This window comes from Protomyctophum parallelum, assembly GCF_964188405.1.
Source record: "Protomyctophum parallelum genome assembly, chromosome: 8".
NCBI classification, from domain to species: Eukaryota; Metazoa; Chordata; class Actinopteri; order Myctophiformes; family Myctophidae; genus Protomyctophum; species Protomyctophum parallelum.
The window spans coordinates 24,558,092-24,570,708 of record NC_139703.1 but is presented as its reverse complement, the minus strand read 5'-3'; the positions used below and the strand labels follow the sequence as shown (position 1 = coordinate 24,570,708).

At 43.3% G+C, this 12,617-nt stretch overlaps 1 protein-coding gene across 1 annotated transcript in view; it reads left to right on the top strand.

Moving 5' to 3' along the window:
- The window catches only part of LOC310862965 (inositol 1,4,5-trisphosphate-gated calcium channel ITPR1-like), a 146,788-nt gene that overhangs the window by 112,719 nt on the left and 21,452 nt on the right, over window positions 1-12,617 (top strand). The window contains exons 42-47 of the mRNA XM_083771087.1: window positions 6,271-6,454; window positions 8,104-8,234; window positions 8,338-8,433; window positions 8,751-8,951; window positions 9,817-9,927; window positions 10,285-10,380. Of these exons, the coding sequence (XP_083627213.1) occupies window positions 6,271-6,454; window positions 8,104-8,234; window positions 8,338-8,433; window positions 8,751-8,951; window positions 9,817-9,927; window positions 10,285-10,380 (819 nt within the window). The remainder of the gene's footprint in view (window positions 1-6,270; window positions 6,455-8,103; window positions 8,235-8,337; window positions 8,434-8,750; window positions 8,952-9,816; window positions 9,928-10,284; window positions 10,381-12,617) is intronic.

The window sequence follows — 12,617 nt, the reverse complement described above, 5'->3', positions numbered from 1 at the left end:
AAAAAAACATCATTACGTATCATTTCAGTTGGTGTTTCAATACATAAGCACAAAAGATTTAACATCGAATTTTCTATTTCTTTGGAAATTAACAAAAACATCACGGGACGAACGTCTGACGGAGTTGACGAACATCTGACGGAGTTGACAAGTTTAACTGATTTAGGTTCTAGACCACCTAGGATCTTGATTCTGGTGACTAATCCCACATCTTCAAGGATGAGGAATACAGTGGTACTATTTATATTGGCCCTGTGACCATGGCAGCCATTTTCAAAATGGCCGCCACCTGCTGTTATTTCCCAATAACAAGTTCTACACCACCTATGATCTTGATTCTGGTGACTAATCCTACATTTTCAAGGAGGAGGAATACAGTTGTACTATTTAGATTTATCCTGTGACAATGGCAGCCATTTTCAAAAATGGTGGACCTGCTATTATTTTACCAATTTAGTCAGGGAATATTATCAGAATAATGTCAAATCTGTGAATACATTTCTTACCAAGAATTTTTTCACCAAAGTGTTTGTAAAGGTGTCTACTAACATATCCCACATTGGTTTCTATTGAACCACCCCAGGGGCATTTTTGACAGCTGCTGAAAGTTGGTTACCATACCAAGTGGCTATGGCCAAACTAGGGGTCAAACCCCTTGGGCTAAATTCGGCCATATATCCACTTGCCCAAATGTGCTGACCTCATTTTGTAATGACGGCTATGGCCGTTTTCAGCCCAAGGAGTGTTCTTTGTGCATAGCTAATGCTTGGAATGCATTCAGAATCATGAAAACTCCCTAGTTTGACATGTCACATGCTACTTAAAGCATAATGAACATTTTGCCTTATATAAGTTGTTGATGGTACCCCAACTTTCAGCAGCTGTCAAAAGTTCCCCTAGGGTGGTTGAATATAAAGCAATGTGGGATATGTTAGTAGACACCCTTCCAAACACATTGGTGAAGAAAATTCTTGATAAGGAATTTATTACCAGATTGTATTAATATGCCCTGACTAACTCATCTTCTAGACCACCTAGACCCGACTTCGCCAACAGAGACCCGATTGACACCTAAACAACAAGTTTGGACAGCCCCACCAATTAGTGTTATGGAAAATAGCAAGTGTCTACCCTAGGCCCAGAGGGAGACACAGAACTTAGATGCCAAGCTGCCACCAGAGATGAGAGCTGAATTCTGCCGCACAATGCTCTGCGGCCCAGGAGCAACCAACACCATGTTGGAGTTCTCTGAGTGGTTGAAGCACGAGTCCTAGCCATATAGCCTGTGCAAAGGCAAACACCTTGAAGACCTGCTTGAGGTGAACAGTGAGCAGTGAGCGAAAGACTGAAGACAGACGATCTGCCTTCAGGACTATCAGGCAGGATGTGCAGACACTGAAGGCATCAGTGTCGTTCTATGTCCCCAGCATGTCAACCAAAGCAATGTTACCAAATCAAAGGAGCCTTCACCTCAAGTCACCTGGGGCTGGGTGAGCAATCGTATCCTGTATCTAGCCTCACAACTAAATACAGACACTTGGCCAGACTGCCGTTTGAAAGGGTCAAACCCTTCATCCTGATTGGGGAAGACCACCCCACCTAATCACACCAACCGAACAAGTGAGGTTGGGGCCTCCAGGTGGGCCAGCAGCCATCTGCCATCTGCACAAGACTGGGCTGGACCCTGCAGGAAAGCAATCTCCAGCCAAGACAATGTAAGTTGACTATAACAGAGCCCCAGAACACAGAGCTCATGAGAAGGATGCAGGAGAAACACTGGCAGGAGGCCACCAAGATACAACGCCACACTGCAGTGGCCAGTGAAGTCAAACTGTGCGTCTGTACCTGAAAGGGACAAGTCAAAGGCCAGAAAGCCCACCTCCTTTTAATGTCCTGTCAGTAGCAACTCAACCTGCACCTGAAATAAGCCCTTCATCCTTGAAAATGTAATGATTAGTCACCAGAATCAAGATCCTTGGTGGTCTAAAACTTGAGTTATTGGTAAAATAACAGCAGGTTGGTGGTCATTTTGAAAAACAATGGCTGCCATGGTCACAGGACAAATCTAAATAGTACCAATGTGTCCCACATCCTTGAAAATGTATGATTAGTCACCAGAATCAAGATCCTAGGTGGTGTAGAACTTGTGTTATTGTAAAATAACAGCAGGTGGCGGCCATTTTGAAAAATGGCTGCCATGGTCACAGGGAAAATCTAAATTTTACCACTGTATCCCTCGTCCTTGAAAATGTAGTCTTAGTCACCAGAATCAAGATCCTAGGTGGTGTAGAACTTGAGTTATTGTAAAATAACATCAGGTGGTGGCAATTTTGGAAAATGGCTACCATGGTCACCACGAGACAAATATGTGATGGCCCTATAGCCAAAAATGTTCCTTAAGGCATGCTCTAACTGTGTGCCAAATTAGAATACGTCCCATTATTCAAAAACTATAATTTTATTGTTTTAGGAACACTTTTGTCAACTCCGTCAGATACATGTCAACTCCGTCAGACACAAAACCTGACGGAGTTGACGTCTGACGGAGTTGACAAAATGTCATTTGTTTTCATCTTAACCCTCTGTAGTACAATGTAGCCATTTTGTTTTTGCTTCATTTGTTAGCTAAACCTAACCCTAAACTTTTATAATAAACATTATTTTGGAATTCTTAACAAAGATCATAATAATGTCCTGACGGAGTTGACATGTAAAAGCTGTGACCACCCTGATATCAACATTGTTTGTTTAAAATATCAAACAATTTAATGCTTGTCAGACCAGGTGCTCCACTGTTGCAACAAATACAAACGGGACTTGGAAAAGGAGTCTTCAGGCTAAATCTGTCGACAATATTTTCTGATTAATTTAAGACTTTTAAAAAACCTGACGGAGTTGACGGGAGACGTGGGACACACATTTGATATGAGATATCTAATGGAAAATACAAATTAAAATTATTGTGTATATTGTTTGCTATGTTGTTGACAATCTACTTTAATTTAGTATGTATATTTATGTGATTGTGACAGTATTAGACACTTTTTTAGCAGTTTGAAATTATGACCACTTGCTGGGGACAGGCTAAATACAGGCGTTTTTGGGTACAGTGCCTGCTTTTAACTAATTCAGATGGCATATGAAAACAATTATAATTAAATTAATGGCATAATAATGCACAACTGTATTGCATTTAACTTTGCAAGTGCTTTTATTTTTATTAAATTTATTTATTTTTAACAATAATAAGGCTCGTATGTGTGGGACATGTTTTTTCCACTTTTGTCCCTCATCTCAAGAATGAGTGATATATTAATCATCTGAATGGTCACCTGATGGTTTAGTTTTAGTTAAACTAATTTAAAACAATGTTGTGTTTTTTATTGATTATGTTTATTCAAGTTTCAGCATGACCACAGGGTTAAAAAAAATACAAAAATGTAATTGCCTATCTAAATATCTAATAAACTAAAACACAAATCTAAAATCCACTATCATAGAGCCTGCGCTATGATAGAACTGCAAGGTTGTACATTTTAACATCTTGTGTAGGCTACAGGTACATAAGAGTACAACTTATTTTAGTTTGGCTTTCTTCAGACAACGGAGCAGCAAATATAAAATATAACGTCAAACAGCAAACGCAGCATGTTTTCCCTGTAGTAGCAAAGATGGAAAAGAGTATCACATGTACAGTACATGTTTTCCCTGTAGTAGAAAGATGGAAAAGAGTATCACATGTACAGTACATGTTTTCCCTGTAGTAGAAAGAGGGAAAAGAGTATCACATGTACAGTACATGTTTTCAGTTCAGTTCAGTTAAGTTCAGTTTATTTTGGTCATAGAATGAACATTACATTGATTACATTTGATCATTATATATCTTAGTATTTAGACCAAAAAGGTATAGGCTGAAGCCAGTGGCTTATTGTGCCTATCCTGTTTACACCAACAGAAATAATAATATATATACAATACATCTAACACACATAGGGACGGGGGGGGGAATTAAAAAAAATCAGTGCACTGTGCCTACACATCACCAACATGTGTAGGCACAATGCAAGGAATGAATGCATTCGCCATGTATCCAAAGGAAGTCTGATCCAATCACTTTTAGATTTCTCCAGTTTAATCCTGAGTTTAAGTTTTGTTGTGTTAAAAATCTGATTTTAGGCATGTTTAAGCCTCCAGGAAAATCCGTGTTGAGGTTCTTAATCCACAGTTTTTCATTAAAACGTCTTTGTCCTACTGTCCAGTTGGGATTGTGTTGAAGTCCAGCGCATTTTAGAGCTTCAATGCCGTGAGCCATGAAATGTTGCACAAATCTTGTGGTTGTCTTTTTTGCATTGTTAATATTGTATCTGTGTTGTCCCAGCCTTGTAGCTATTGTTTTACCCGTTTCTCCGACATATTGTAAACCACATTTTTCACATGTGATTAAATAAATGCAGTTGCTGGTTCTGGCTGTTATTTGTTGTTTAATCTCCAACACGCGTTTTGTAGTTCTATTTTTGACTAATTGTTTGGGTTTGAAGTATTCTGGTCCCTGGCGTGCTGGTGTGTTGATTTATTTTAGCTTGCTGTGTACTAGATAATCTTTAAGGTTTTTGTTTTTTCTGTAGGCCGATATAATTTTATAATCTTTTAGAAGATCATCCGTTCGGTTCTCAAAATTCCTTTTTATTCTGTTGTTGGCTAGTGTGCTCTGTGTTGAATAACTGGTTATCAGGGCCAATTTAGGGCCTGGATCCCGCACTCTTATTTCTAAGAAGGTAAGGTAAGGTAAAGTATCACATGTACAGTACATGTTTTCCCTGTAGTAGCAAAGATGGAAAAGAGTATCACATGTACAGTACATGTTTTCCCTGTCGTAGCAAAGATGGAAAAGAGTCACATGTACAGTACATGTTTTCCCTGTAGTAGCAAAGATGGAAAAGACTATCACATGTACAGTACATGTTTTCCCTGTAGTAGCAAAGATGGAAAAGACTATCACATGTACAGTACATGTTTTCCCTGTAGTAGCAAAGAGGGAAAAGAGTATCACATGTACAGTACATGTTTTCAGTTCAGTTCAGTTCAGTTTAGTTTATTTTGGTCATAGAATGAACATTACATTGATTACATTTGATCATTATTATATCTTAGTATTTAGACCAAAAAGGTATAGGCTGAAGCCAGTGGCTTATTGTGCCTATCCTATTTACACCAACAGAAATAATAATATATACAATACATCTAACACACATAGGGGGGGGGGGGGGGGGGGCAGTTAACAAACAGAGGAAAACAATACAAACAAAATACAGCAAAATACATCACTCAGAATTCACAATTGCAAAAGAAAATAAAGGTTATTCTACAGCTTTAGCATTACTACATCTTAATGAGTATATACTTAATAAGTTATGGTTTAAAGGTGGCAAACTATGTTGTTAATGTTTTGTACTTTGATTTATACATTCTTTTAAATGTAGTAGCAAAATTAGGTGAACACATTCACAGTAGGCTATGTTCCATATGACCCAAATGTAGTCGCAACACAATATAATAGCCTACATAAAATACATAGAAATAGTCATCAAGGATCACATAAGTAACAGTCGACCAGTAGAATATCTGTACGATGAAACTATAAGTATAGACTATACACTATACTATAGAATGCTATGTCTACACAATATGCTATCTACATTTCATTCTGTGTGGAGTTTGTCTGTTCTCCCCGTGTACCCTAGGGTAGGTACCCTAAAAAAAAGAAACATGGAGTAATCCTGGTCTCTATAATGCCTCCCCCTGGCCAGCCGGGGTGCCTGATGAACTAGTTGGAATAATGTGTTCCTTCCACACTCTACGTCCAACCAGGGAAACTCCCCCCTGTCAGGTGAAAAGACTCCTCATGCAGTGAAGAAAGTATGAGGTCACTCCGTTTCTCTCCCCAGGTTGACAGAGGGAGTGTAGCGCCCAGGATAACATTCAAAGTTAGGTGTTTTTTTTTAGACTTTTTCAGACAGAAGGGTGAAGGGTTTGGCACCTGTGGCGGTGGCGGTGGGTCAGGGGTAGAGTGGCTGGATGGAAACCGCAAGGTTCCCAGTTCGAACCCGGGCTCCCCCAGAGTCGAAGTGTCCTTGAGCAAGACTCTGAACCCCTAATTGCTCCCGATGTGCTGGGTGGTGCCTTGCATGGTTTCCGCCGACATCAGTGCATGAATGTGTGTGTGAATGTGCTATATAAATGCACCATTTTACCAATTACTCTCCTCTCCAGCGTTCGTTTTTCTGTCGCCTCACGGAGGACAAGAAGTCTGAGAAGTTCTTCAGGGTGTTCTACGACCGCATGAAGCTGGCCCAGCTGGAGATAAAAGCCACGGTGACGGTCAACACCTCCGACCTGGGAAACAGGAAGAGAGACGCTGAGACGCCCGACAAGGACCTGCCCGTCCGCAAGAAAGGTCAGTATACGAAACCCTTTATCTCCAGACAAGGACCTGCTCGTCCGCCATAAAGGGGTCAGTGTCTGTGAAACCTTTTATCTCCATATTTTAAGGACATATAGTGCCGTGATTTTTTTCACCCCTAATATTATGATCATCAGGTACTTTGATTATGCTATTATTATTATTTTAGTTTTTTTTCAAAAAAGTGTACAGAAAGTGTTAAAATTATGTTTTTTTATGTGGCCACACTAGGCCTGTCCCCGACTAAGTATTTGTATAACAAAGTTAACTTCGGGATAAAACGCCAATAAGCACTGTTCATGGCCACGAACAATAAAACTACCGGTAATGAGAGCAGCTGTCTAGGAGGGAGGGAGGAAAATGACACAAAACCAAGCAAGTGAAATATATCCCACAGCCTAGTAGTACTACAATGAGTGAGTGATGAGTTTTTGACACGACGCGTGCCCGCAAAACTGCCCTTCATGCAACGAACATTCTATAGCCTAGATGCAGACTGCAGCCCCATGCGCGATGTGGATCTGTCATTTTATGGATCATGTAACGTGGAGCTTGTTGCTGACGCGACCTCCCCCCCCCCCCCCCCCCCCCCCCCTCTCTCTCTCTCTCTCTCTCTCTCTCTCGAACACACGTTAGAGAGAGACGCTTCGTTCAGGCTTGAGTCATTAGCCAGATTAAGCACAGCAGGTGAGATTCTGGAGTCTTATCAGGCCAGCGCACTGTGCGCAGCAATTTATTCAAGCCAGGCACACACACACACACACACACACACACACACACACACACACACACACACACACACACACACACACCACATGCACATTGGAGATTGATTAAAAACAGTCAGAAAGCATTGTTCAAATGTGTTTATGTTAAATAAGCACCCACCAGGCCCCCACAGACCTAATGGAATGATCCTCAACCTGAGAGGTTGTCAGTCGACTGAGACCCGTTTCCGATCGATTAGTCGACTATTCGAGGTCAGCCCTAGGCCACACCCACCAGCTTATTAAGTAATGTATACAAGGAGTAGTCAGCTGTGGGGTGGGGGTAGGGAACTGTGACGGATATTGTGTATTTGTTTGGTTAACTGTATGTAATGTGTTTTATTTTCGTTTTATTTTTCGTTTTGTCATTATTTATTAATTTTTGTGTTCTGTATTTATTATTGTCAAAACATTTCGTGATAATATTTTATTTGTATTTGTACTTCCATGGGGATGTGGGGGGGGAAATATATGTCAATTGTTTTGAAAATACTTATTTGTACTGTAAAATAAATCATTAAACATATGTTTAAAAAAAAAGAAGTAATGTATACAGACATTACAGTAATACATGTCTCTGTCCTCTCCATCCAGGGACAGTAATACATGTATCTGTCCTCTCCAGCCAGGGACAGTAATACATGTCTCTTGTCTTCTCCATCCAGGGACAGTAATACATGTCTCTGTCCTCTCCAGCCAGGGACAGTAATACATGTCTCTGTCCTCTCCAGCCAGGGACAGTAATACTGTACATGTCTCTGTCCTCTCCAGCCAGGGACAGTAATACATGTCTCTGTCCTCTCCAGCCAGGGACAGTAATACATGTCTCTGTCCTCTCCAGCCAGGGACAGTAATACATGTCTCTGTCCTCTCCAGCCAGGGACAGCGGGGGTCTAGTCGTCACAGAGGACGCCAGGGAGCAGCTCCTGGAGGCGTCCCAGGCCACCAGGAAGGCCTTCTCGTCGTACCGCCGCACCGAGGCCCTGGCGGACTCCGAGGAGCACGACGTGGGCGGGGGGGCGCCCTGCGGGGGGGGCGGGGGGTGCGGGGGGAGGCGGGGCCCTGGGGGGAGCGGGCCCTGGGGGAGGCGGGGGCGGGGGCGGGGACAAGGGGGACGACGGGGAGATGAGCGTCGTCATCGTCATCATGCAGCCAATCCTGCGCTTTCTGCAGCTGCTCTGTGAGAACCACAACCGAGACTTACAGGTAGGTGGCACTGTCTGTCTCTGTCTCTGTCTCTGTCTGTCTGTCTGTCTGTCTGTCTGTCTGTCTGTCTGTCTGTCTGTCTGTCTGTCTGTCTGTCTGTCTGTCTGTCTGTCTGTCTGTCTGTCTGTCTGTCTGTCTGTCTGCCTGCCTGCCTGCCTGCCTGCCTGCCTGTCTGCCTGTCTGCCTGTCTGCCTGCCTGCCCCTGCCTGCCTGCCCTTAAAACGGTTTTGTTCCGAGGAGTTGCCACTAGTTGCATTGGTGCGGTTTTGAGCCTGAAGGACATCATTTCCTGTCCCTCTCTTCCCCGTCCTGTCCAGAACTTCCTGCGGTGTCAGAACAACAAGAACAACTACAACCTGGTGTGCGAGACACTGCAGTTCCTGGACTGCATCTGCGGCTCCACCACCGGAGGCCTGGGTCTGCTGGGACTCTACATCAACCAGAAGAACGTGGCGCTCATCAACCAGACAGTGGAGAGCCTCACCGAGTACTGCCAGGGGCCCTGTCACGAAAACCAGGTACTGCAGTATACAGAGTACTGCAGAGCACTGCAGAGTATTGCAGAGTACTGCAGAGTACTACAGAGTACTGCCAGGGGCCCCTGTCACTAGAACCAGGTACCTTGGTGGGGGGGAAGGGAACGTCGCTTCAGTTGGGTTATTCCAGCATGCATGTAGTTCTCATACAGAACTACATTATGATGTCACGGTGTAGTTCTCTTACAGAGCTACAATATTATGTCAGGATGTAGTTCTCTTACAGAACTACATTATGATGTCAGAATGTAGTTCTCTTACAGAGCTACAATATTATGTCAGGATGTAGGCCGCGTAACGCTTCTTCTTCTCTGCTTATATAGTTCATTATGTTGGCACTTGCCTCACAGGAGGGATTGTGATAATGTTCCAGAACTGTATTATGACTGTCAGGGGCGGCCTTAAGGATCGGGAGGCCCCGTTCATGACGTCATAATTTTAATAATTAATAATTGAAAAAAAAAAGAAAAAAAAAACTTTTTTTTTGTCAGTGTGTATTTTCGGACTTCAAAGCATGAACAGCATACACAGCCAAGTAGAAAATACACAAAAGCAGCTTGCTTGACTTTTTTTTATTTTACTTTAAGGTATAACTGGAAGGCAGCATTGGCTATACAATGATGCAATCGCAACTGTCAGCGCTGCTAGTGCAGTGAGTGCACACACTGGGAAGTGGGAACAATTACAACCAAACAACACACTATACTACATACTACTACTACTATTTACTATTTTGTTTTTGGGGAGGCCCCTGGAGACGCGAGGCCCGTTTCAATTGAAATGATTGAAACATATATAAGGCCGCCACTGATGACTGTATAAGGATGTTTTTTTTCTCTTCTTCCAGAACTGCATCGCCACACATGAGTCCAACGGCATCGACATCATCATCGCTCTGATCCTGAACGACATCAACCCTCTGGGAAAGAAGAGGATGGACCTGGTGTTGGAGCTGAAGGTGAGTTCCTCATGTTCGTCTAAACCTGAACAACATGAGGCCCATGTGAGCGATTTAGTGTCAATGACTATATAATGAGTAGGTTGAGACCACCTTAGACAAACTAGACATAATTATCATCTCATTCTAATCATTCCACGACAGGAGTCTGTCTTTTTGTGACATTTGTTCTGTCTGTCTGTCTGTCTGTCTGTCTGTCTGTCTGTCTGTCTGTCTGTCTGTCTGTCTGTCTGTCTGTCTGTCTGTCTGTCTGTCTGTCTGTCTGTCTGTCTGTCTGTCTGTCTGTCTGTCTGTCTGTCTGTCTGTCTGTCTGTCTGTCTGTCTGTGCCTGTCTGTGCCTGTCTGTCTGTCTGCCAGAATAACGCCTCCAAGCTTCTCCTGGCCATCATGGAGAGTCGTCACGACAGTGAGAACGCTGAGAGGATCCTCTACAACATGAGACCCAAAGAGCTGGTGAGATGTTCCTCTAATGTTCCTCTAACCCTGTGCAACATGAGACCCAAAGAGCTGCTGAGATGGTCTTACATGTCCCTCTGCCTTCAGTGTTGTTCTAATCTGTTGTTTTTTCAAAGGTTGTATCCCATGATTATGTAACAGTGTATGTGAAGAGCTCGTTTTGGATAAAAACTTTGGTTTGGATGAAAAAAAAAAAAAGAAAAAAATCTCCGCTGAAGCTGGAGGTTGCACGATGACAGGCTCGCAGTCAAATCTGGTCACAGATATTCAAAGAATATTTGAATCCAGAATTTCGTACTGGCAGCATTACATGGTAGTCATGGTTGCCAGTTCCCACCTGATGTTGTGTGGGACTTCTGATTGGTCCAGACCGTACTGAATAAATACTAGCTTGCACAGCATCTTAAGACTAGGACTCAAGTCTAAGATGAACATCTTATCAGAGAAAGTGTGATCTCCTTTCCTTCCTCCAAAGAGGATGATGCGATTTCCCACAATGCAACAGCACATATTAATCATTGGACATGGTCCTTTCCCCTTGGGATCAACCTTCCTCCAGGAGAAGGTCTCTGGAGTGAATTTCCACATATCATTGAAGTTCAGGTTATACCTGCAGCCACCAAAAACGTACAGCTCTCCATTGTAGGTAAAGGCTGAATGCCAACAGCGTCTTTCTGGTAGAAGCTGTGCAGAAGGTGTTTTCACTTTCAGCCAGCGGTTGTTCTCTGTGTCAAACACTCTGATCATGTTGTAGTGGCCCATCTGGTCCCCCCGATAGCCCCCAAATACAAACATCTTTGTCCCGATGATGGTGGCAGAGTGACGTTCTGAACCAGGTGATGTGTTAGTTCCCCTGGTGTTAATTAAAGTCCAGATCATTGTGCTGGTGTCCAACTTGTACATGTCATTAGTGTGACCAGTCAGCTTGGTGTATCCTCTATGGATAAACATGACCCTCTCCAACACACAGGCTGAGTGGTCTCTCCTCCCCTCTGGAACAGTCCCAGAAACCCTGGGTTTGAACCATCTGTGGGCGTCAACATCAAATCCATGAAGCACTTCATTGTAGTACTGCCTGTTCTTTTTCCCTCCCCAGACGAAGACTGTACCTTCTACCAGCACAGCCGTGTGTCCCATATTTTTCCGATATTTTCCTCTTCCAGTCGTCGCTGGTGTCAAGTTTGTCAAGTTTGTCAACTTCTCCCAGCGCAAAGACACTGTGTTGAAGACGTGCACCTGAATCTGACCAATGTCAAACTCACGGGGTCCTCCAAAGAAATAAACCTTTTTCCCAACCGAAACAGCAGCATAAGCCGGTCGTCCTGGTCCTCCATTTAGGTGGACTTTCCAGCAGGGTATTTGTCTCACATCGATGTAGATCAAACTGGACATTGTCGAGTCTTTCTCTGTAAACGTCTAGAGAGTCCGTTGGTCACAAACGTTTTGGCGAAATCCACAAAGCCGATGAGTCGGTCGATGTTGGCCGATCGGGGAAGCCGGTGGCTTTCGGCTAATATAGCAGATTGAACGTCAGCTCCACCTCAGCCCAGTCAGTTTGGCCCACAGTGTGGATTCAAGGATTGGTTGGAAAGTCGCTAAATGACATCGAGTTAACTTGAAGATTAATTTTAAAGGCCCCGGAGGTCGTGATGATGACATGGTGATGTCGTTGCGTGATGATGTCACTACCCCGGATTACCCAATGGCGTCACTGCAACTGACTGCATTCAATTACCTGCCCTGGCAGAGACCCGTGCTCAGGATAAGCACAATAGTGAAACCAACTATATTAGTTGAAGTTTATGGCTTTAATTTCGGTTCAATTTCTTTTAATTTGATCAGTAGATTAGTCTGCAACTTCTTACCACGCATCCGAGGAAAATACGCACCACGTGGAGTAACCCAGTGGCCATGGACGAGGGGAGGTTGTTGACCTGTTGGGCTCTGACACCAGCTGTTTGTTTGGGACCTCCTTGCACATTCATTTTTCCAAGCTGATTGGATGGTGAAGTCAGCTGATGGGGGGTTATTCCAATTTGGTCATCTAGATGGAATTTGAGCAGTGGGTGGGTTGAAGATGTCTGCATGGATTGGTAGATGGGGAGAGTCTTTGACCTTTGACCTGGTAGATGGGGAGAGTCTTTGACTTTTTTTTTTTTTAAGATATTTTTTTGCGGCTTACGCCTTTTATTGATTTTTTAAGGGACAGACAGTAGGCTGACAGGAAACGGGAG